At 58.1% G+C, this 20507-nt stretch overlaps 1 protein-coding gene across 10 annotated transcripts; it reads right to left on the bottom strand.

The window, feature by feature from the left end:
- Positions 1–446: 446 nt before the first annotated feature.
- On the bottom strand, positions 447–19091 carry ITGA7 (integrin subunit alpha 7). Of its 10 annotated transcripts, none has more exons than XM_065888089.1 (26): positions 18802–19007; positions 14585–14712; positions 14406–14485; positions 13078–13333; positions 12455–12586; positions 12082–12201; positions 11012–11219; positions 10707–10900; positions 10242–10330; positions 9990–10117; positions 9764–9859; positions 9550–9611; positions 9258–9427; positions 8677–8826; positions 7916–8031; positions 7148–7340; positions 6985–7065; positions 6799–6878; positions 6586–6660; positions 6331–6433; positions 5671–5847; positions 5352–5483; positions 3271–3384; positions 2947–3045; positions 2732–2857; positions 447–677 (listed from the first exon to the last, which is right to left on the bottom strand). In XM_065888089.1, exons 1-26 carry the CDS (start codon positions 19005–19007, stop codon positions 447–449), a joined length of 3546 nt encoding a protein of 1181 aa, XP_065744161.1. The 10 variants fall into 10 exon arrangements, with proteins under 10 accessions (XP_065744161.1, XP_065744165.1, XP_065744166.1 ...); XM_065888093.1 differs by lacking the exon at positions 12082–12201 and having other exon boundaries at positions 10707–10747; positions 10835–10900; XM_065888094.1 differs by lacking the exon at positions 12455–12586 and having other exon boundaries at positions 10707–10747; positions 10835–10900.
- Between the last annotated feature and the right edge of the window lie 1416 nt (positions 19092–20507).

Below are 20507 nucleotides of genomic sequence, written 5' to 3'. Positions count from 1 at the left end.
GATGGATGCAGCAAACTAAGGTCAGAGGAGAGGGGAAGCCAGGGAGGGAAGAGCCCCTGAGTCAGCGACATAACCTCCTCCCCACCCTCTGGGCTTAAGGCGCTTTCAGGGAGATAGGTCCTCGGGGTCTCATTATACAGGGTGAATGGGAGAGGGAAGGATTAGGGTCCCCTCTCCCCACTTTTGCATCAGGACACCACCGCCCTCCTCACCCTCCCCCACGACCCATCCCTGATTTACCCCCTCTCATCTCACAGCACCCTAAGGGGAGGTTTGGGGGTGGGTGGGTGTGGTCCTCACGGGGAGAGAGGTCTGTGCCCCCGAGGAAACAGATCCTGCTACATCCTGATGGGACACCAGCAACCCAGCCTGCCCCCTTCATCCCTAGGAGCCATCTCTGGGGAAGGGGTGCAGGGGACCCATGGGCCAGGCTGGGAAGGAGGAGGCTAGGCAGTGCCCGGCACAGGGTGCCCATCGGAGCCTGGCTCCGGGTGCCCATCAGCAGCCAGGATGGGGTGTGCATCGGGCCCCCCGCCCCGGGGGCTGCCCCAGTTGTTCCTCAGGATGGTGCCCGTCTTCTCTTCCTTGAACTGTTGCCGGTCTTCCCGTGGGATCTTCACCGCGTGGTACTGGGGCACAGTGGCTTCGGGGTACCGCGCTCGCTTGAAGAATCCCATCTGGAAGAACAGCAGGCCAGACATGAGCAGGCTCCGGGGCTGAGGTCCCTGGAGCAGATGCCCAGCACAGCCCAGCCTCCTGCCTCCACCATCCCTGGGACAGAAAGAACCAACAGCAGCAGAAAGGGGCTGGCTGGGCAGCAGCTCGTGCAGGAAGCAGCCCTCACAGGTGCCACCATCAGTGCTGGGTCCCCAGGTTCTCACTGACAGCAAGAGAAAGACCAGGAGGGGCCTGAGGTGCAGGACCAAGGACATCTCCCTTGGTGCCTGAAAGAGGGGGGTGAAGGTAGAACATCAGGACTGCTGACCCCAAAGGTTTCCACACCCCCAAGATTTTTAAGAGACCCGGTAGCATCCCCTAGAACACAAACAAGAGCAGAGGGAAAACATGGCTTCCTAGAGCCCCGCAAACTCCAGAATGATTCCTCCCAAGCCTCATATGCACGACCCCTGTGTACTGAGCAGCATCGCCCTTAGGGCGGGCCCTCTCCTCTATGAATACGGTAGCCTGGCCCCTCCCTAAGTCATGAACTTGCTGGCCCTTACCTACCAAGACAGAAATGTGCCCCTTGCACACTCACACTCAGGACTTCCCAGGACTCCTACATGCTGGACTGCACGGCACCTCCTTGCACATGTGTCTCTGCACACTCATGCCCACAGAAAAGACATGCACGGCACCTCCCTGCACTCCCCACATGCTCAGAACCCCAGGAGCCCACCCAACCCTTGTGCGTGCCCCAGGCTGTGCGCACTCACCCTAGGGCCTCACCCTGACAACCTCCTCCCCTCAGCTCCTGGAACTCACACCACCCTCATGCAATCTCCTTTCTACACCCTGCACATTCCTGGTCCCCTGAATGCTGGGAGCTCGAGCTACACTCACATACATACCCACACACGCACACACACGCGCGCACACACATGCTCACACACAACAATTACCCCACGGTCCCTGGACCCCCAGCTTCCGCAGCTGAGGGCTGCACGGCCAGACGGGCCCGGTGGTAGTTGGTGGGGAAAGATGAGCTCTGGCTGTCCCGATGGAAGAAGCCACACTGGGACGTAAGGGAGGAAGGGAGCAGAAGAGGTGGAGGATGGGAAGACTGAGGAAGGATGGGCGCCTCTACCTCTGCCTTGTCCCCCTTCCATGGGAGCAGGAAGCAGAGATTCTGGAGCCAGTTTCTCAGAGGCATCGATCTCCCCTAAGAATGGCAAGGTTCCCAACAGTCTGGACGCCCAGAGGCCTGGTCCACTGATGACTCACATTTGCCAGAGGGTGTGCTTGGTCCTGGGGGGGGGGGGGGGGGGGCAGTTCTCCATAGGGCCCCAAGGGCATGCATGGCTCCACATGGCCCAGATGCGGCATGTGGTTCAGGGGATGACCGCTGGTGATGGACGTGATTCTCTGTACTGACACGCACATGAACGGGCTTTTAATGTGGAGCCCCAGACGCACACGTGATTCTGGCTACACTCTGTGTGTATGAGAATGGTTCCAGGTAGAGCCTGGTATGTGGAGGTTCCGAGTTCAGTCCTGGCAACAGTTCCCTGCAGGCAGTTCTCCACACTGGTTGGCTTTCTTGGCCACAGTTTCCTTCCCAGCCTTACCCACCATGCTCTAGTTAATTCAGACCACACTTCCCTGCCTCCATGGCTTTGCCCCTCATAGTCCTGAAAGGCCCACACCCACCCATCCCTCTCCCCACATCCAGATCCTACCACCCCACCTTCTAAGGCGCAGCTCCAGGGTCACCTGCTCTCAAGCTTTCCCTCGCCTGAGCTCCCACTGCACTTTCTTGACTCAGTCCACTGCCTCATCCTGGACTACTCCCCTCCCCAGCTAGACTGTAAAACCCCTGAGAACAGGATCTGCATCTGACTTATCTCTGAAACATCCAGGGCCTGATAGAAACCCTGGTACACGCAGGGTAAGTGCTCAATGCAGATTTGCTGAATAAATGGGAGACTGGGTGAGAGAACCACAGCATGAAAGGCCACCTGCCTGACAGGGGAGCCCTGCTCCCAGCAGCATCACCCTCCCCAAGCCTCACCTTCCACATAAGCAGCACCAGCAGCGCCAGCACCAGCAGCCCGGCCAGTACAGCCAGAAGGATGGCCCACCAGGGGACTCCTTCTGCCACCACAGCCACGGGGTCCAGGTATACCATCACTGGGATCTGGGGAGCAAGGGGTTAAGGGAACAAGGGCTGGAGCAACAGGACAGAAGAGCTTCCCCTGCTCCACGCCCCCCAGCCCAGCAGCTCACCACTGTGGAGGCATCTCTGAGCAGCAAGTTCTTGATGGAGGACTTCACGGTGATGCTGGCTTGGACAATCACTTCCAGGGACTTCACAGCCGAGTACTCCTAAGGGAGCAGGGAAGGAGACCCTCCTCCTAAATGCCTCCACGCCCCCACCTCCCCCCAGCTCCTGAAGTTGTAAACGGAATGGCGCCCAACACGGAGGGTGTTTCTACCTGTCTTGGGTTGAGAGTGTGCTGCATTTGGACAGGAAGGAGGAAGAAGAAGTGAACCCCAGGGCGGGGGTTGGGGAAGAGGATGCCCAGCCCAGCGCCCCAGCCTGACTCTCACCTCCAGGAAGGTGCTGTTCCAGAGGCGGCCCCAGACATGCAGCACAGCTGCACGGTCAAAGCTGTAGAGAGGGCAGCTGAACACCACGCAGTTGGCCGTGCCCCGGGTGCAGTCCTGTGGACCAGGACAGGCAGGGCTCTGAGCTGCTTGGTCCCAGCCCACCGAGCTGCCCAGGGCCCAGCACCCTCACAGACGTGGTCACACAGACACTGTCTGCCCAGAGCCTTCCCTCCATCCCTCCATTTTCCCCTGGCTCTTCATTCAATATCTCCTCCCATTTTCCTTACCTGGCTTCAAACTCCCCTCCTCCAAGAAGTCTTCCCAAACTAACCCCGTGGTCCAAAATAGCAGCCTACCCCAAATCTGGGCTATTTGGCTTTGAAATGCGTGGGGAGCAGGGAGGAGGTCTCTTGACAGCAGCAGGCAGAGTACCTTCCCCAGGAGATGCTCATGTTACCTAATGACAGTCCCATATATTGAGCATCTATCTGCAAGGTACTTATCTCATTTAAATTCACAACTGTCCTGCAAGGTGCATATTATTATCATCCCCATTTTTCAAACTAGGAAAATTAAAGTTCAAAGAGGCCAGATGACCTGCCTCAGGTCACACAGCTAGCAAAGCTGGAAAGAGGTGGCACAGATACTTGAACCCAAGTCCAGAGGGGGCAAAGCTGCGCTCCTCCGCGAAGCCCAAACTCACTGGATGAGCAGGAGGATGCCCGGAGCTGCCGGGGGGACAGGGGACTTAGGCCCTTCTCCTTCCAAGCCTGACCTAAATCCATTTGGCCCAATCCCACCTGATGGCCCATTTGCCTAAAAATTAATGTTCTATTCATCACGCTGCCTATACGGAAGAATGGCCACTTTCGAGCAATTCAAGAATCCTTGGTCAATTTGTCTAAAAGTCTTTTTTTTTTTTTTTTTTTTTTTTGCGGTACGCGGGCCTCTCCCGTTGCGGAGCACAGCCTCCAGACGCGCAGGCTCAGCGGCCATGGCTCACGGGCCCCGCCGCTCCGCGGCATGTGGGATCTTCCCGGACCGGGGCACGAACCCGTGTCCCCTGCATCGGCAGGCGGACTCTCAACCACTGCGCCACCAGGGAAGCCCTAAAAGTCATTTTAAGTAAAAGAATCCATTTCAAAGTTCTTAGCAAAAAGGGTGGCCTTTCAGAAGAAATCATTCACCTGGAGAAAGCAGGACTATCCGTGTAACAGGGAAACAGCAGTTACACAAGCTCATACCACCCCTGAGGTGCCTTCATTTGCTTTCCACCATGCTCTCAGGGGGGCAGGGAAGCTGAGGGCCCCCAGGAGGGATGGGCTGTGGTAGCGGAACTTCCTCCCAGACAGATGCCACCAGAGCTGGCCCAACTGCTGCCCTCCCCCTGCCAAGGTCTCTTTGCCTCTTTTTGCCTCTATTGCCCATCCTTTCCGCACCTGGGATTCACCTTCTGCCACCAGGCCAAGCACCCCCCGATCTGTGCCCCCCCCCACACTCTCACTGCCAGCGCCATCCTAAAAGGGACGATACACAGAGTCTGCGCTAATATGCTCAGTGAGCCCCGCCAGGAACAAAACCGTGTGAAACAGGAAACGGGGAGGCAAAAGGGCTCGAAAAGGATAGGCTTAATGAATCACATAAATATACTATCAATTTAATTATTAGAACTCTTAAAACCTTCAAGTGTTTTTTGACATTGTGAAAATCAAGCAGGTTTCCTTATGCAAATTGACTTTCTGGCCTAAAAGAATTCAAAAGAATAACAAACAGATCTCAGAGATGGCTAAAACCACCCCCTATAAAATGTGACCTTTCATACAAACGCAGGGAGAATCAACCGCGTGGGTAACGGGCTACGGTAAGTGCCCTGCTCTGGAGTGAACACCTGGTGGGCATGGGGGAGCAGCGGCGGTGATGTGAAGTGCCTTGTCACCTTGCCCCCGGTGTCTGTGACCATCACAGCTATTGACAGGCCACCCAGCACCCTGAAACTCCCTGCCCTCCCCTCTCCCCGCCATCCTCTGTCATACCACGTGCCCCATCCCATCCTGCCTGGGCCACGTTTGACCCGCCCTCACCAGGGTGACGTTTTTCTTCTTCTCAGCAGAGGACACTGGCCGCCAGGACATGCTGGGCTCCGGCCGCTCTTGAGGCTCCCGTGGCTCCGGCTGCCCCAGCTCCCGCCGCCTCCTGTCCCTGCTGTCCACATCCTGAGGTGCGGAGGGGGCCCAGTGAGGGTCCCTCCAAACGCAGCAAGGAGAGGTGGCACCTCCTCCCCAGCACCCTCCTCCTGGCCCCCCCACCGGCCGCAGACCCCCAGCCCCATGGCGTCCTTCCCAAAGTCTGACCACGCCCCGCCCTGCTTCTGCAGCCCCACCCACCTCGCCTAAGCCTCACCAGGTGGAGGATGTTGGGCCTGGGGGAACAGAGTCCCCTCCTCCCCGGCCCCTGCCCGCCCTCCAGCTCCACCCGCATGGGGTACAGCAGCCACTTCCCGTTGGCGGTCTCGTGGGGCCACACGATGTTGAGGAAGGCCGAGCCCAGGGTGTTGAGTGACTGGCCTTGGTTGGAGACCTGTGGGCACAAGAGAGTGCAAAGGACAGGTTCTGAATCCCCAGAGATGGAGGGGACAGGGCTGCCGGGAAGCCTCAGGAAGCGTAGCTTCAACAAAGACTCAGGACCCTAGATCTAGGCACCATTCTCTACCCACCCCAAACCCAGGAAAACCCGGAGATGTCACCGGGAAATGCGGAGAGGCCCCAGCCAAGCAAGGGCAGGGTTCTAGGGAGAGACATCAGCCCTCCCCCCGTCCCCATCCACCAGCAGAGGCCCCTGGGCCCTCATGGCCTCCCCAGACCAGCAGGTGAGATGTCCAGTCAGGAATGAGCAGGAAATGGTCAACTGAGCCCTCAACACAAACACCTGCACGCAACCCAGGCCCAGGAACTGGGGGAGGCCTCGAACCAGGCGCCAGATGGGAGAAAAGCCACAGCCCTTGGGACATGTCTCAGCTTCTCCTCTGTGCCAAGAAGGGAGGGACCTCACCAGGCCACTTACCGTAACCTCATACTTGACCTTGCTGCCCACATCCCGCTCAGACTGCATGGCGCTCTCGCCCCGCACCACGCCGGAGAAGAAGAGCTGCTGGGGAATGGCCACCCTGGTGAGAAGGGGTCAAAACAGGGGCTGAGGAGGCCTGGGGCCTGATGGAGGGTCAGGAGGGTCAGGCCAGGTGAGGCAGAGCCCAGGCCTGGGTTTGGGGGTAACAATGCCCACCGCTTTGGCGGAGGTGCCCCCCTGGACAGGGCTTACCCCGTGATGGACAGTGGCAGCTCGATGAAGACACGGGCTCGGGCAGAGACCGGCTGCAGCTCCTGCTCGCTGATCCTGGAGTGTGGCAGGGGCAGGCGTGGGTGGCGGGCACAGGCACCGCCCCAAGGGATCAGGTGAGGACAGCAGAGCCCTTTCTAGGTGGACTTCAAGCCACTGCCCCCACCCTCACCCACCCTGTCCCGCCAGCCTTACGTGGCCAACAGCAGCTCTACCTCCAGCTCTGTGGTCTCAATGGTGATCCCTGAGGTGCTAAGGATGAGGTAGAAGGTGACCTAGGCAAAGGGTGGAGCGAGATTAGAGTCCGGGAGGGTGAGGGGCTTGAGGAGGGGTCAGGGGTGAGAGAGCCACTCGGATAGGAATAAGGGCAGATATGCCGACCTGGGCACCTCTCTTCATGGGGTTCCCCAGCTCACACTCAACATGGGAGGCGTTCTCATTGGACAGGCACAGCGGCTTCTCCTGGAGTGGGGAGAGAAGGAGAGATCAGCTTGGGTTACTGGAGCCCCCAAGACCCCACCCCTGCCCTGCCCCGGGCCCTCACCGCAGGGTCCAGGGCCCGGACTCCTGAATAGTGCAGAGAGGCAGGGAGGGTGACCAGGAGCTGGGCTTCATGGGCGTCATCCCCATCAGCCTGGGGCTGGGCTGGGTCCGAAGGCAGATTGGTGACCTTCAGCTCCAGGCCGATGACTGGCTGCCCACTCAGTGCAAACAGGGCTGTCGTCCCATCCGCATCCCTGGGGGGTCAGATCCCACTCACTCTAAGACCGGAACACCTGCCCCCGCCTCTCCCTTCCTCCTCCCCCTGCCAGTGCATGCTGCCTGCCCCCACTCCCTGAACCTCTCCTCCCACCCTGGCTCTCCCGAATCTCCGCACACACTGGTCCAAGCCTCAGACGCAAGAGAGTCAAGACTGGGAGTCAGGGGACCTTTGTTTCTGGCCCCAGCTCCAGCACCTACTGACCTTGGGCAAGAAATTTAACCTCTCTAGGCCTCCGTTCTCCATCTCTAAAGTGGGACTAGTAATATTTCCTGCTTCATGGGGTTGTGAAGACCTAACAGTGGGATGTATGTGACGGTATAATTTTTTATATGGTGAAGGCTTGTCACTCTCTGCCACGGGACCCCTGTGGGCCCCTCACTGCCCTCATCCTGCAAACTTCTGAGCTCTCAGCAGGTCCTCCCCACCTTCCACCTTCCACCCTCTCCCTGCAGGCTCAGCCCCCACTCCTGCTGGCCCTCGCAAGGGGACTTCCTTCCGTCCCTTGATCTCTTGCCTTCCCACCCCACCTGCTCCCTCGCTCCCCCTCACATGGGCAGAGGCTGAAATTCCGTGTCGCTGATACGGGCGCAGAACCTGGCGTGGACCAGCTGCAGGTGGCTCTGACACACCTTGTCTTCACCACAGCCTTGCTTCAGAAAGTGGATCTGGGGAGAGGTTTGAGGAGGGGGTCATTCCCAGGAGGTGCATGTATCGCCAAGGCGTATGGTGGGGTAGAGGATCACGGGAATAAACAACCTGAGTTCAACCCGCAGATCTGCTGCTTCCTAGCTGTGTGACACCCAGCTGGTCACCTAACCGCTCTGAGCTGTGTCCTCATCAGGGAAATGATGGGAGTATTACAATGCCGTGGTAGAGAGCAGCAGGCTAGTCCACAGCGAGGCCGCATTTCCTTGGCCTTTCTTGCATGTAACTAAGTCCCAGACTTAGAACGTGAAGAGAAGTAAAGAGCATCACTTCCGGACTGGCCGTAAGACCCATACAAGGAAGTCCCCACCCGCCTCCAACTGATGGGATAGAGGTGACCTAAGGACCTTGGAGGCCACATTTGAACATGGCAGACCCCCAGCACCCTGGGCCCCCGAATGACTGCCTGCCCCCTCTGACTAGGAACGCATGATAATTTGGGCCATTTTACATCTGTGGCCCACCTGTTACAGCACCTAGAGATATGAGGAACAACTGGGGTAGCATGAAAGAATTTTGCAAGCTATGAATGTCACTGGCGAGGGATTCACGATCCCTGTCCCTCCCAGCTTCTTTTCCTGGGCTAAACCAGAACGCATGCTAACCTCTGTCCGCTGGGTGCTGGGCTGGTGGGCATTGAGGATGGGGGCCACAGGGGGCAGCCCCTGGCCAGGAGCCTGTCGCCGGAGCCGAGGGGTCTGGAGACTATAGGACAGAGTCACCACGATGGCCCGAAGCTTGTCTTTGACATTCTCCTGGGGAAGGGAAAAGATAGATGTGAATACAAGAACAACCCCCAGACCCCAGCCCTGCCCAAAGCCCCAGCCAGACCTAGGACAGATCCTGGAAAGAGGCTCAGGGAGACGAAGGAGAGAGGTGGAGAACTGGGCTAGCGGGGGGAGAGCAACTGGGGTGGAGAAGGGAGGACAGCCAGGATTTAGGGCTTCGGGGACCAGACGAGAAGATGGAACCTGCCGTGGCCATCTCCAGGGCGTATAGAACTTGACAGGAGATGCAAGAAAACGGCAGGTAAAAGAGAGGCCCGAAAGGGAGCCTTCCCAGAAGTCGAGATCTTAGACTGAGGTGTGAGTGTGTTTGGGAAGAAGATGAGAGGAAGCCAGGGGAAGCCAGGAAAAGAGAAGATGCGATGACAATGACCCTCAGAGGCCAAGGGGTCAGCGTCCACCTGAAGCTGAAGCATAGTGTCTCCACAGACTCGGTCATGCTGGTGTTTCAGCCACACGGTCCCTGAGGCCTGGTGCTTGGGGTCATCCGGGCCACGGCTCAGGAAGGTCACACGGGGCACCTGACCCCGGAGCCTCCGGTCCGTGTCCCCATCTAACGTGTAATCCAGGGCTGTGGCAGGTGGGAGAGGAGGGGCCGGTGAGCTGCAGAGCAGCTCCAGTGGGCCCTTCTCTGCACCCCAGAGTGACCCACCCTGACACCCAACGGGGTGAGCGTGGAGGGGCCTCACTCACCCACAGCGGGGCTGTAGCTGCTGGGCGATGCAACGTAGCTGAAACAGACCCTGAGGTCCATGCTGCGGGGACGAAGACAAGGCTGACAGGCCCCGGCCACACCCCAATCCTGCCCACTCCTGCCCCAGCCCCAGCCCCAGCCCCAAACTGGGTAGACAGTGGAGAACTGAACCCTGGAGGCTCCCCTCCACCCTCCCCTCGGACCCCGCCTCACCAGACCGAGTGGCCACTGGCACAGTTGGGCTGTTCTAGGTCGATGCTTCTTGGAAGAATAGAGACCTCGTGGGAGACGTGGAGGACGGGCCTGGCCCTGGGGAAGGGGGAGTCCAGGGCACAGGAAACATGAGAACATGAGGCTGGGAAAGAGGGGAGGCGGCAGATCTGGCACTGCAGAGCGGCTGGGCCTTGGAGGGGGAGGCCAGCAGAGGAGGACGGCTCACCTGAAGAGCACGGCAGTGTCAGCCAGGGAGCCCACCAGCAGGTCCGGGTAGCGGTTCCCATCCACATCCAGGCCGCCCGACAGAGAGTAGCCAAAGCTCTTTATGCCCACAGCCTCGCCCTCCAGCACCTGGGGGACCAGACCATCAGCCTCCCCACCCATCACACCCCAGCCTCTGCCTCCCCCGCCCTCTGCTGCTGTGCCCCCTGGGTCCCCCAGACACCCATTCCCTCATCTCCACCACTCCCCTCACCTGGGAAGGTTTAACGACAAGCCCCAGGCTGCTCCCATGGTAGATAAAGACTTTCCCATCCCCGTCGAAGGGAGCCCCTACAGCAAGGTCTGCAGGAGTGGGAGAAAGGCAATCAGACCTGGGGGCTGAGTGTGGGAGGCATGAGGTCCAGGCCCCTACTTTCCCTCAGTCACTCAGTTCCATACCCTGTGTTTTCTATTTTATTGAGAGGCTACTAAGTCCTGGGCACCTTACACATGTCATTTTCAATCCTTTCAGCTACTCTCCGCAGGTATCACTAGCACAGAAAGGGTACTTGCCCAAGGTCACAAAGCTGGTAAATGGTAAAGCTCAGACAGGAGCCCAGGTTGCTTCTCTCCCTGAGCCCTCAGAAGACCTTCCCCTTGACCTCAGAGGCGCTTCTGCACCCCTGCCCCTCCCCCTTCCCTCCCCCCTTTCCCCAGCCTTCCCTGTCCCCAGTCACACCTGGGAAGCCATCTTGGTTGAGGTCCCCCAGGACAGCCAGACTGATCCCAAACATGGAGTCAGGAGAGCCGCAGAGCCGGAGAGGGGAGACCCCAGCCCAGTGACCCCCCTGGTTCATGTACACATACACGGCACCCCCCAGTTCTTCTTGGCGCTCAAAGAAGTAGGGGGCACCCACTACCAGATCTGTCCAGCTATGGAGAGAGAGAGAGACAGCCAGTGGAGTCAGGAGGAGAGGCCAGAGGCGCCTTACCCCTCCTAGACCCAGCCTCCCCCAGGCTCCACCCGCCTCAGCCCACTCTCACCCGTCATTGTTAAGATCAGCCACCGCCAGCGAGGAGCCAAAGCCAGAGGTCAGGCGCTCCCCGGACAGCATAACTTCAGGCACCAGGCGACTGGCGCTGTCTTTACGCAGAATGACCACAGCACCCTTGTGGTTGGCACGGGGGGCCCCTGCCACAAAGCTCAGCTCCTCTGCTCGCACCAGACTCTTCCCCGAGTCGATGGAGAAACCTGGATGGGGGCGACTCGCCAGTGAGCTCTCCCCACCAGACTCCCGGCCAGGGTAGGTCACAGCTCCTCCCACCCTGCCCCTCCCTAAAAGGTAGAGGTGCCCTCTGAGGTATCACCACCACAGCTGGACCACTCCTCTTCCCCTCCAGAGGCCCGGAAGCCCTCCCCACCCAGAGACTAAGGTCTGGCACGAGAAGTGCGGTGAGGTCGGCCTCAGGGACTGGGGAGGAAGGAGAAAGGCAATGGCTGAGAAGGCCAGGCCGCGGGGCTGGGGGCTGAGGCACTGGCAGGAGCTGGGCCAGGGCGCACCCACATGATTCCGTGGAACTGCTCTCCTCTCTGCACACCCAGGAGGCCCCCATCCCATCCAATGCACCTTCTTTGCCCCCTACGCCCACCATCCTGGCAGGAAGAGGAAGACTTCACACGGACGGGAGAGGAAGAAACGGGGGGAGATGGGGAAGAGTTTGATTCACGCAAGCTTCTCCCAGGCCTCGTTTCCTCCTCTTCTGCAGAAGGACGTGGATGAGAAAGGAGAGGGACTTACCAACACAGTTGGACCTTTCTCCGCACATGCCCACCAACCATCCCTCAGAGAAAGTCCCCCAGAGGCCTAGCCTCCTTCCTTCCTAGTACAGCCTCAGCCCATCTGGATCTTCCTCCGTGGAGACCCCGTTCACAGCCCCGAGGCTTCACCCCGGGGCCTCTTCTCCTTGGGCCTGGTTACTGCGCTCAGCTCTTGTCTGTAACCTGGGCCCAGTGGGTGTTTCTCTGGGTACGTGTTGGGGGGCAGGGCAGGAGAGGCGGGGAGGCCAGGCTAAGCCCCCAGGGCCCAGGAGGACGTGGAGGGGCGCTTACAAACCTAAGTAGCTATTCAGGGCCAAGTCTCCGGCTGGTCCTGGGAGCCGGTCAGCAGGGTCCAAGGTTTTATACACCAGCTGGTCAGGGTCTGAGCTATCAATGTTGGTCACAAAGAGCAACCCTGCGGGGGCGGGGCAGGGGAGACACCAGGGGAGGGACATCCAGAGGAGGGGCCACAGAGTGGGGAGACAGAGGTAGACAGGAAGAGGAAGAAGTGGAGAAAGAATACGAGAGAGACAGACAGACAAGAGAGATAAGAATCAGAGACAGAGTGAGGGACAGAGACAGAGACGGAAGGATGGGAGCATGGAGAGAGAGGACAAGAGAGAGAAGCAGAGGGTTAGAGCGGCTCTGGGCCGGGGAGGGGTCCCTACCAAAGTAGCTGTTGGCAGGGACGGGGATGAGGCGGGGGTCCTGCTCCTTCTCACCCCCCGCCTCGTAGGGCCCGTCGTCCAGATGTGCCAGGTCCGCTGAGCCCTGCACACAGAGCTCCACCCTGGCCGTGCCTGCAAGGACAGACCTGTTAGTGCCCAGGGCAGGGAGCACGGAGCACCCGCAGGCCGGGCGCTTGTTAGACAGGCACCCAGGGAAGCCCCTCCTCTCCCTTCCAGCCCTATCTCCACCCCCTCCCGGCCCAAGCTGCCTGGAGTCCCCCAGACTTGGCATCACACTCACCGAGTGTCAGCCCGGCCAGCGGCAGCGTGCGGAGATGGGAATGGGAGTGATGAGGTGTGGGCTGGTGTGTTGGAGCATGCGGGCCCCGGCTGGGCATGTGGGAGCTCATGCCAGCATGTTGCGGAACTCTCGGCCATGCGGAGGAGAGGCGATGGCCCCGTTCGTGTGCGTGCTGGCATGGCTGTGGTGAGAAGCGTGGCAGGGCCCCAGGGCTCCACGGCAGTGAACATGTGGGCGTGCTTGGCCCCATGCTGCCCCCAACCGCCTCTCTGAGGTACTGGACATTTTGGTTCCCTTCTCCCCTCCCCAGGGAGTCACTCACCCTTCCAGTTATAGGTTCCTGGGGCCCCAAAGAGGAGGTAGTGGCTGTCGGGGGAGAAGGCAGCAGCCGTGCCCTGCTGGCAGAACCCAAATTGTTCGTGGCCCTGGGGGCGTCCCTCACAGAACTTCCACTCCCCGCCATCCAGCTCATCGCGGACGGCCAGATCCTGGCTTAGCACAAAGCAGCGACCAATCACGTCTCTCGTCTCCAGTATCTGGTCCACACGCTGCCGCGCCTCGTATCGGTGCGCACAGGTCTGTGGGAGAAAAGGAGAGGGGGTCGTTCCACTGTGAGCGCCAGGACCCTGCTTGAGCCACACTGCCCGTGTGCAGACATTTGGCAGACACTGGTTCCCTTGCACACGGGTGCACGCACGCAGGTGCGTACAGGCGCGCACACACACACAGACACATCTGCCAGCATCACTTGGGCACCGCCCCCCAGCCCAGTGTAAGGCAGGTATATATATAATCCCCTGCCCTATCCTCTCTGCACCCACTTCTTCACCCTGGCAGGAAGAAACCTGCCCGGGCACCCACAGCACAACTAAGCCAGCACCCAGAACTCGTGTCTCCTCGATCCCGCCAGATGGGACCACCCCCAACATGCCCAGCTTGGTAATGCCTCTGAACCTTTCTAAGCACCACCACCTTGTCTGCAAAGAACTCCCTCCCTACTCCACTCTCCAAGTGTTGCTTATTCTGGAAATCCTGTCTCAAATCACCCCACCTGCAGGAGTCTTTGCTCTCCACTCCTCCCTTGAACTTATATAGACTGGGGACCATACCACTCACTTAGCATTAACCATATTCTGCCCCATAGGGACTTATTGTTTGTGCATGTTAGCGATAACACAGAGAGAGAGAATGAGAATCTCTGAAACTGTGCAGGAGGCTAGCTGAGAACCAGGCTTTTCCCTGAGTTTACACGTCCTCTCTCAGTAACTAGCACAATGCCTGATGTATAAAAGGTTCTCAGTAAGTTTGACAAATCAGTGGATGGATGAATGGTTAGATATTTTTAAATTTATAAGGACAGGGACCATGTCTTACACATTTTTGTATCTCTCTGAGGTCCTCAGAAGCGGACCATCATACCATATTGCCAACCTGAGTTCTGTAAGCACACACACACACACACACACACACACACACACACACACACACACACCACCCTTGCATAAGTCACAAGAAGTGGTACTCATTGCAATTATATTACCGTTACAGAGTCAAACTGCTTTTCCTTCTTTTTAAAAATTAATTTTCATGACCTTTTTCAATAAAAATAGTAAATATTAAAAGTCAACAAAAAAAAGATATGGTACTCACAACAATCTTGCCCCCAGGTCCCTGGCTCCGAACACTGACTCCCAACCACTGGTTCTCCTTACTCTCCTTCTGCACGTCAGCTGGAGGCGGGACACTGGGAATTAGGGGAGGAAAGAGGAAGCCAAGTCCTCCCCTCCCCTCCTCCTGTGCCCCCCACCCCACCCCCACAGGGCCCTCACCTCCCCGGTCGATGTCCACTCTGTAGCAGTCAGTCTCTTCCAGGCTCAGGGGGCAAGCGAAGAGGCCTCCAGTGCGATTCGCCTGCTGCCCAGGCAGGGCCAGGGCCTGGGGAGCGCCCACCAGCAGCCTGCACGGTGGGGCAGCGGCAGGAGTTGGTGGCCACCTCCCCAGAGCTGCTCAGGCCCAGCTCCTCGGTACCAGGCAGAGTGTTGAAGGACTAAGGCAAAGGGCCAAAAGCCGGTTTTCCCATGTCCTGATACGGGCAAATTAACACACTTGGCCGTGCAATGATCACATTACACATGCACATACCATCTGGATGAAGAACCACATACATAGTAGATACACACACACACACACGCCACCCAAGCAGCCTGGCCAGCACTGCTGGTTTGAAAGAACCGCCTGTTCCCAGCACCTGTTCCTGACCAGCCCTTCCTACCCCCACTCCCTGGCCCCATCCCCAAGCTCTGCCCTCCTCCCCAACCACAGTTCAGTTGAAACCTTCCAAGAAATGCCAGCAATGCTGGGAGCAAAAGTAACAGCACGATGAGGTGGACCAGGGACCAGCCTTGGGGGGCCAAGCAAGAGACTAGATATGGGTCCGCCTCCCTCACCCTCTCCTCAGGGATCTGTCAAAGACCCACCGCCCAGCAACCGTGCCAGCCCAGGATTCTATCAGTCACGCCGGCTGGCATGGAGGTAGGGGCAAGTTTCTTTTTCTGTCTCCAATCCTAGCCCCGTTCTCCCCATACATCCTGAATCCCCTACCCCATCCTTCCTTCTGCTCCCCCTGTCCATGATTTTCCCCATTCCTCCCCCCGCCCCACCCCGGCCCAGCCTGCTCTCCTACCTCCCCCTCAGACGCTTTCCCAGCTACAACTTTCTTGGCAGGACAATTTTCCATGATCACAGCCAAGGCTTCTTCCCCAGGGGAGGACTGTGCTGGGAATGGAGGTTGCCTGGGTCCCCTGGGGAGGACCCCCAGGCCAGGAGCGAAGGAGAGAGAGAGGTGAGGTGATTGGCACCCAGCTGGCTACAAGGATCTTCTCTTCGCAGAAGGAGACTCAAAAGCGTCAGCAAGACAAACCTCGAGGCCTCTCTCCCCCGCTCTTTTCCTCCATCGCCCTCGCTGGGGCGCAAGGCCCAAAACTGTGTGGGGCAATACTGCAGACAGGCATCTGTGGGGCACTGTGCCAGTTCTGATGGGGCACAGAGCCATTCTCCCTTCCCACAACTCCTCCTCGTCTCTTAGCAGCTGTCACCCCGTGTCAGAGCCAATGTCACGAGAGAGAGGGGGATGGGGAGTGTCAGGGAAGAGAGCATACACTGGGCATTCGTTAACAACTATTTATTGAGAACCTATCATCTGCCAAGCCCTGTGTCAGGCACTGGTGATACAAGGAAGTAATATTTATTCAGCACCTACTATGGGTCAGGCCCTAGGCTAGATGCCAGGGATATGAGGAACTAACGTTTATGACTCTCTACTAGGTGCCGGGCACCAGGCTAGGCATGTTACCTGCATCATCTCATTTAACCTGCACAACAATCCTATGTGAGGATTCTTTGCTTCTCTTTCAGGTGAGGAAACTCACTCAGAGACATTAGTTGGATGCTGGAATTCAAACCCACATATGCCTAATTCCAATATCCATGCCTTTTCCACCCAATGACTGGCCACCTTCCGAAAAGGAAGACAGGGATGAGGAGAGGAGGGTACCCAAGCAGAAAAAGAAGCTAGGTGGCATGGCCAACCTTCAGACAAGTCCATGGTGCTCCCACCTCCAAACACAGAGATGGGGAGCCCTTGGAGGACTGGGGCTGCCTCATTCATCTTTGCATTTGCCCCCTAGGAGGTGTCCGTATGTGTTTGCTGGACCCACACATTATGTAGGCTCACAGAGACACGCAGTGTCTCAGCTGGTCAGCGCATAACTAAGCACCAGGAGAAGCTAACCGTCGTGTTTAATGCTCACATCTCCCCTGGAGGTCATGAGTAGGGAGTAGAAAGGAGGGGAGGGGTCCATATGGAGGAAAGAAGCTGAGTGCATAGCTATGCCCAGCCCCACCCTTGGTGGAGAACAGACCAGACCATCCCACCTGGAACAAGAGTTCCCACACACAGCCTCTCCAGTCCCTCCACCTCTGCCCCAGCCACACACTCCCTCCTGGCTTCATCCCATGGTCCCCAGCCACCCCAGGCCTCTGGACAGAACAGTAGCCACAGATGCAGCCACTGCAGTGAGAAAGGCAGCTAGGAGCAAAGGACTCCCTGGGAGCCTGGCTAAGTGGAGGTGAAGGAGTAGCCCAGTACCTCTGCACTTCTCAATTCCCCATTCACTCCAGGCCCCAACCCAAGTCCGGCCCACTCTGACTCTCTCAATCTGGGTGGCCCTCTGGGGAGGGTGCTTGGCCTGAAAGGTTGGCTCAGCCCGGGGGGTGCTCCAGCCAAGCCTTTGGATCCAGGCTTGCTGTAAGGCACTAAAGCTACGCTCCAGCTCTGTGGATCACCATACAAGAAAAAAGGTACCAACACTTTCATAGCACCCACTGTGGGCCTCACACTATTCTCAGCATTTTACGTGTGTTAACAACTCTTTCAATGCTCACAACAACTCTATGTGGTATTACAGTTGTGGAAATAAATGAGGCTGAAACCACAGAGCAAAGAAGGTTACACTTCAAAGTCTCATCCGGGGCCAGATTGAAAGACATCAAAATTGGTGATGTCTTTCGATCAGCGAGTGCTGGGGAAGGTGACCTGCAACCCCAAAGCCAGGGACTTAGCGAGGTATCTGGCCTCTCGCAGGCCACCAGACAGCAGAGCGCCCCCTGCTGGGGCAAGAGCAGGGTGAGGGGGTCAGGCCCCTCCGGGAAGGCCCCCAGTTTGGCTCAGGGGCCACCATCAGAGACGAGGGGGAAATGACAAGAGACCAAGCTATTAAAAATAACCTAGAATTTGCCTGGAAATAGCTCAGAGAGCTCAGCATGTCCTAAAAAGGCCTCCAGTCCTAGAACTCTAGCACATGGGGGGAGGGGGGAGGGAGGGAGACAGAGATGAGGGAGGAAGCAGATAGAAGGCTGAAGAAGAGATTTCCATTGCTCCCAAAGTTTGGGGGACTGCTTGACCCTGCTCCCTGATGACAGGGATAACGGAAGAAGAAGAATCAGGGCTAGCCCCTCCTCCCTGAGCAGGGGAGAGAAATGAGCTCTTGTCCCTACGCTCTGCCCCCAGGCCAATAGCAGTGGGGAGAAGATAGTCCCAGTGGACAGCACTGATCCCAGTAATGGACACTTAGTGTGGCTTAGGCACTGGCCTAGGAGAGAAAAGTCCCCAGGCAGGAAGGGGTGGGCCGCTTTCTTCCCCCTACTGCCTCTCTTTTTAAAATCGTATAAGGAGCTGGGGCCAATAGTACAGGAAGCATGACAGTCACAGGCCCCATAAGTGTGTCTTTCTCCTACAGGTCCCGAACTGATTAGAAAATAACCAGAATTGTCCTCTGCCCCTCACTCTCCCTGCCTCTCCCCACTGCTGAGATTCCTGGAGCTGGAAATTTCCTGAGGAGGAGGAAGGGGAACAGCCTGGCCAGCATCCTTCCTGGATCTCTCTCACTGCTGCTGCTGCTGCTGCTACAACTTTGGAGGCTCTGTTTTCTGCCACCCTCTATCACCAAACCACATAGTTCAGACTGCCAGACCCTCCCAGGTCCTCCCCCAGCCTTCCTGTGGTCCTGAGCCACAGAAGCGGCAGCCCAGTGTCCTGATGCTCTCTTTCCATCCCATGGCAATGGCCTGGCAGGAAGTTATTTCTGGAGTCTACCCTTCATCCCTTCACGGCACCTTCAGCATCTCTGTCCTTTCCCTCTCCTCCTGACCTAAGCAGAGGCCAAATGCTCAATCTCCCTCCCTGAGGGAGTTCAGCCCCTGGAAGGAGGGGAGCCACAAGCCCTGGGACTGGAGCAAGAATACAAGTTGGGGTGAAAGGTGAAAGGAGACAGCTCCCAGCCAAGACAAGGACCTTGTTCTCCAACTTATCCCCAAAGCAAGATGCTGGGTCTCAGTCAGACCCAAGACAGGCAAGGCTCCAGGCTGGGGTGTGGGTTATCTGTAGACAGCCTGAGTCTTGATGGGGTTGGAAGATTGAGAGATGGGGCGGGCCGGGGGGGCATCTGTGGCTCGGGCACGGGAATTCTGCGCGGGTGTGGTGACTCACCAGCTTTGGGGTCCGGGCTGCAACTGCCGATGCAGAGCCACAGAGAAGCCAAAGAGGCTCCCTGGCTCGCCCTCCTTGCGCAGGGCGCCCATCACGTCCAGATTGAAGGCGACAGCCCCTGGGAAGAGCAGTCCGGCAAGCAGGGAGCCAAGAAGGTAACAAATGCCAGGGGCCCCCCATGGATCGCGGCCCGGAGTCCCTGCCATGGGGCGACCCCCGAGCGCGCTCCGGGAGAGCGCAAGGAAATCCGCTCGCGCCCCGAGTCCCAGGTCTCCCGAGACGGGTCTCTGGTCTCCGAGTCTCGCTGGTCCTTCAGGGGGTCTCCCAGTCTTCCGCCTCGCCACCCCTCTCCCGCCGCTCCGCCGCCCCAGCACCAGCCAGGACAACTGCAGCGGCCGCAACCTCTGGTCCACTCCGGCTCCCGCCTCCGCTCCCACGGGTGCCGCCCCGGCCCCGCCCTCGCCCCGCCCCTCGGCCCCGCTGCAGGTGGAGGCCGCCGGAGTCGCAGAGGGATGCCCAGGAGGGTGGCTCCGGGTGGGAACCCTCCCAGCCCCACCCCACCTCGGGCGCCGCCCCCGCCAGCGCTCTCCCTTTCCCCCGACTCCTGCCCTAGCCCGCGAGCGGTGGAGGCGGCGTCTGGGAACGGGGAGGGAGTGAGAAATACGGATAGAAAGGCGTCGAAAAAGAGGAGCGGCGGGGGGCGGGACGGGTAAGAGATGGGAAGTGGAATGAGGCTCAAGGGCAGTCTGGGAAGAGAGAAATGCAGAGAGAAAGATGCAGATGAGTCCGGAGTGGTCCCTTAATGCTACCTTCTCCTCATGGACACAGAGCACCTCTCCTGCTGTTTGAATCAAACCATTTCCCACCCCATCCCATCCCACCTCTCAGAGTCCGGCCGTGGCGACGGCTCTGCTAGACACACACATCGTCAGCGTTCAGAGAAGCAGAGGAAAAGAGAGGCGAGAAGAAAGAAAAACTCGTCAGGCCTGGGGAGGGGAAGAAAGGAGGCAGGTAGAAAGAAAACTGAAAGAGAAAAGAGATTGAGAAAGAAGGGTAAGAGTTTGATCAACAAGGACGGAATGAAGGGAGAAAACAAGGAAAAGACTGAGGGTGATATAGGAAGAGGAAATTAAGCTGGGGGGAAAGCATGGACTGTCAAAGAAGGCCAAAAATGTGAGAGATTGGCCCCAAGAGGGAGAGAGATGGGAAAGATGTCTCTGGCTTCCAGATCCTTCCCAGAACCGTACATTTCCTACCCTCCAAAGGGGAAGGGATTGGAGGGGACAGGGTCCTGCGCTGGCCCAGGCAGGATCGGGGTGGGGCTTCCCAGGGATGTGCACAGGGACTTGCCCCTCTGCCTCTCCCTTCCCCCCAGGCTGAGACAAAGGCAAAGGGGGGGAGGACATTTTCCAACTGTGCTATTTATAACTCTAATCCAGAAATGGGGCCAAGAAGAGAGACAGGAAATAATTTGACACAACTGGAACCTCACTTGCTGCCACATACCGTCCCTGGTTCTCTTTCTTACTGGGTGTTGGTCTTGGGTATATCCATCTTTCCATTTTTCTCCCTTCTCTCTCTCACCCTCTTGTTTTGTCTCATCCCCAGCTCTGTCTCTATCCCCCTTCTTGTCTCTGTCACTTGGAATCTTTCTAGACTATTTCTCAATGTCTCTAGTATTTCCTTTGCCCCCCAAACACTATCAT

This window comes from Phocoena phocoena, chromosome 11, assembly GCF_963924675.1.
Source record: "Phocoena phocoena chromosome 11, mPhoPho1.1, whole genome shotgun sequence".
Taxonomy (NCBI): Eukaryota; Metazoa; Chordata; class Mammalia; order Artiodactyla; family Phocoenidae; genus Phocoena; species Phocoena phocoena.
The sequence above is the reverse complement of the archived record's forward strand: the minus strand, read 5'-3'. Positions and strand labels throughout refer to the sequence as shown.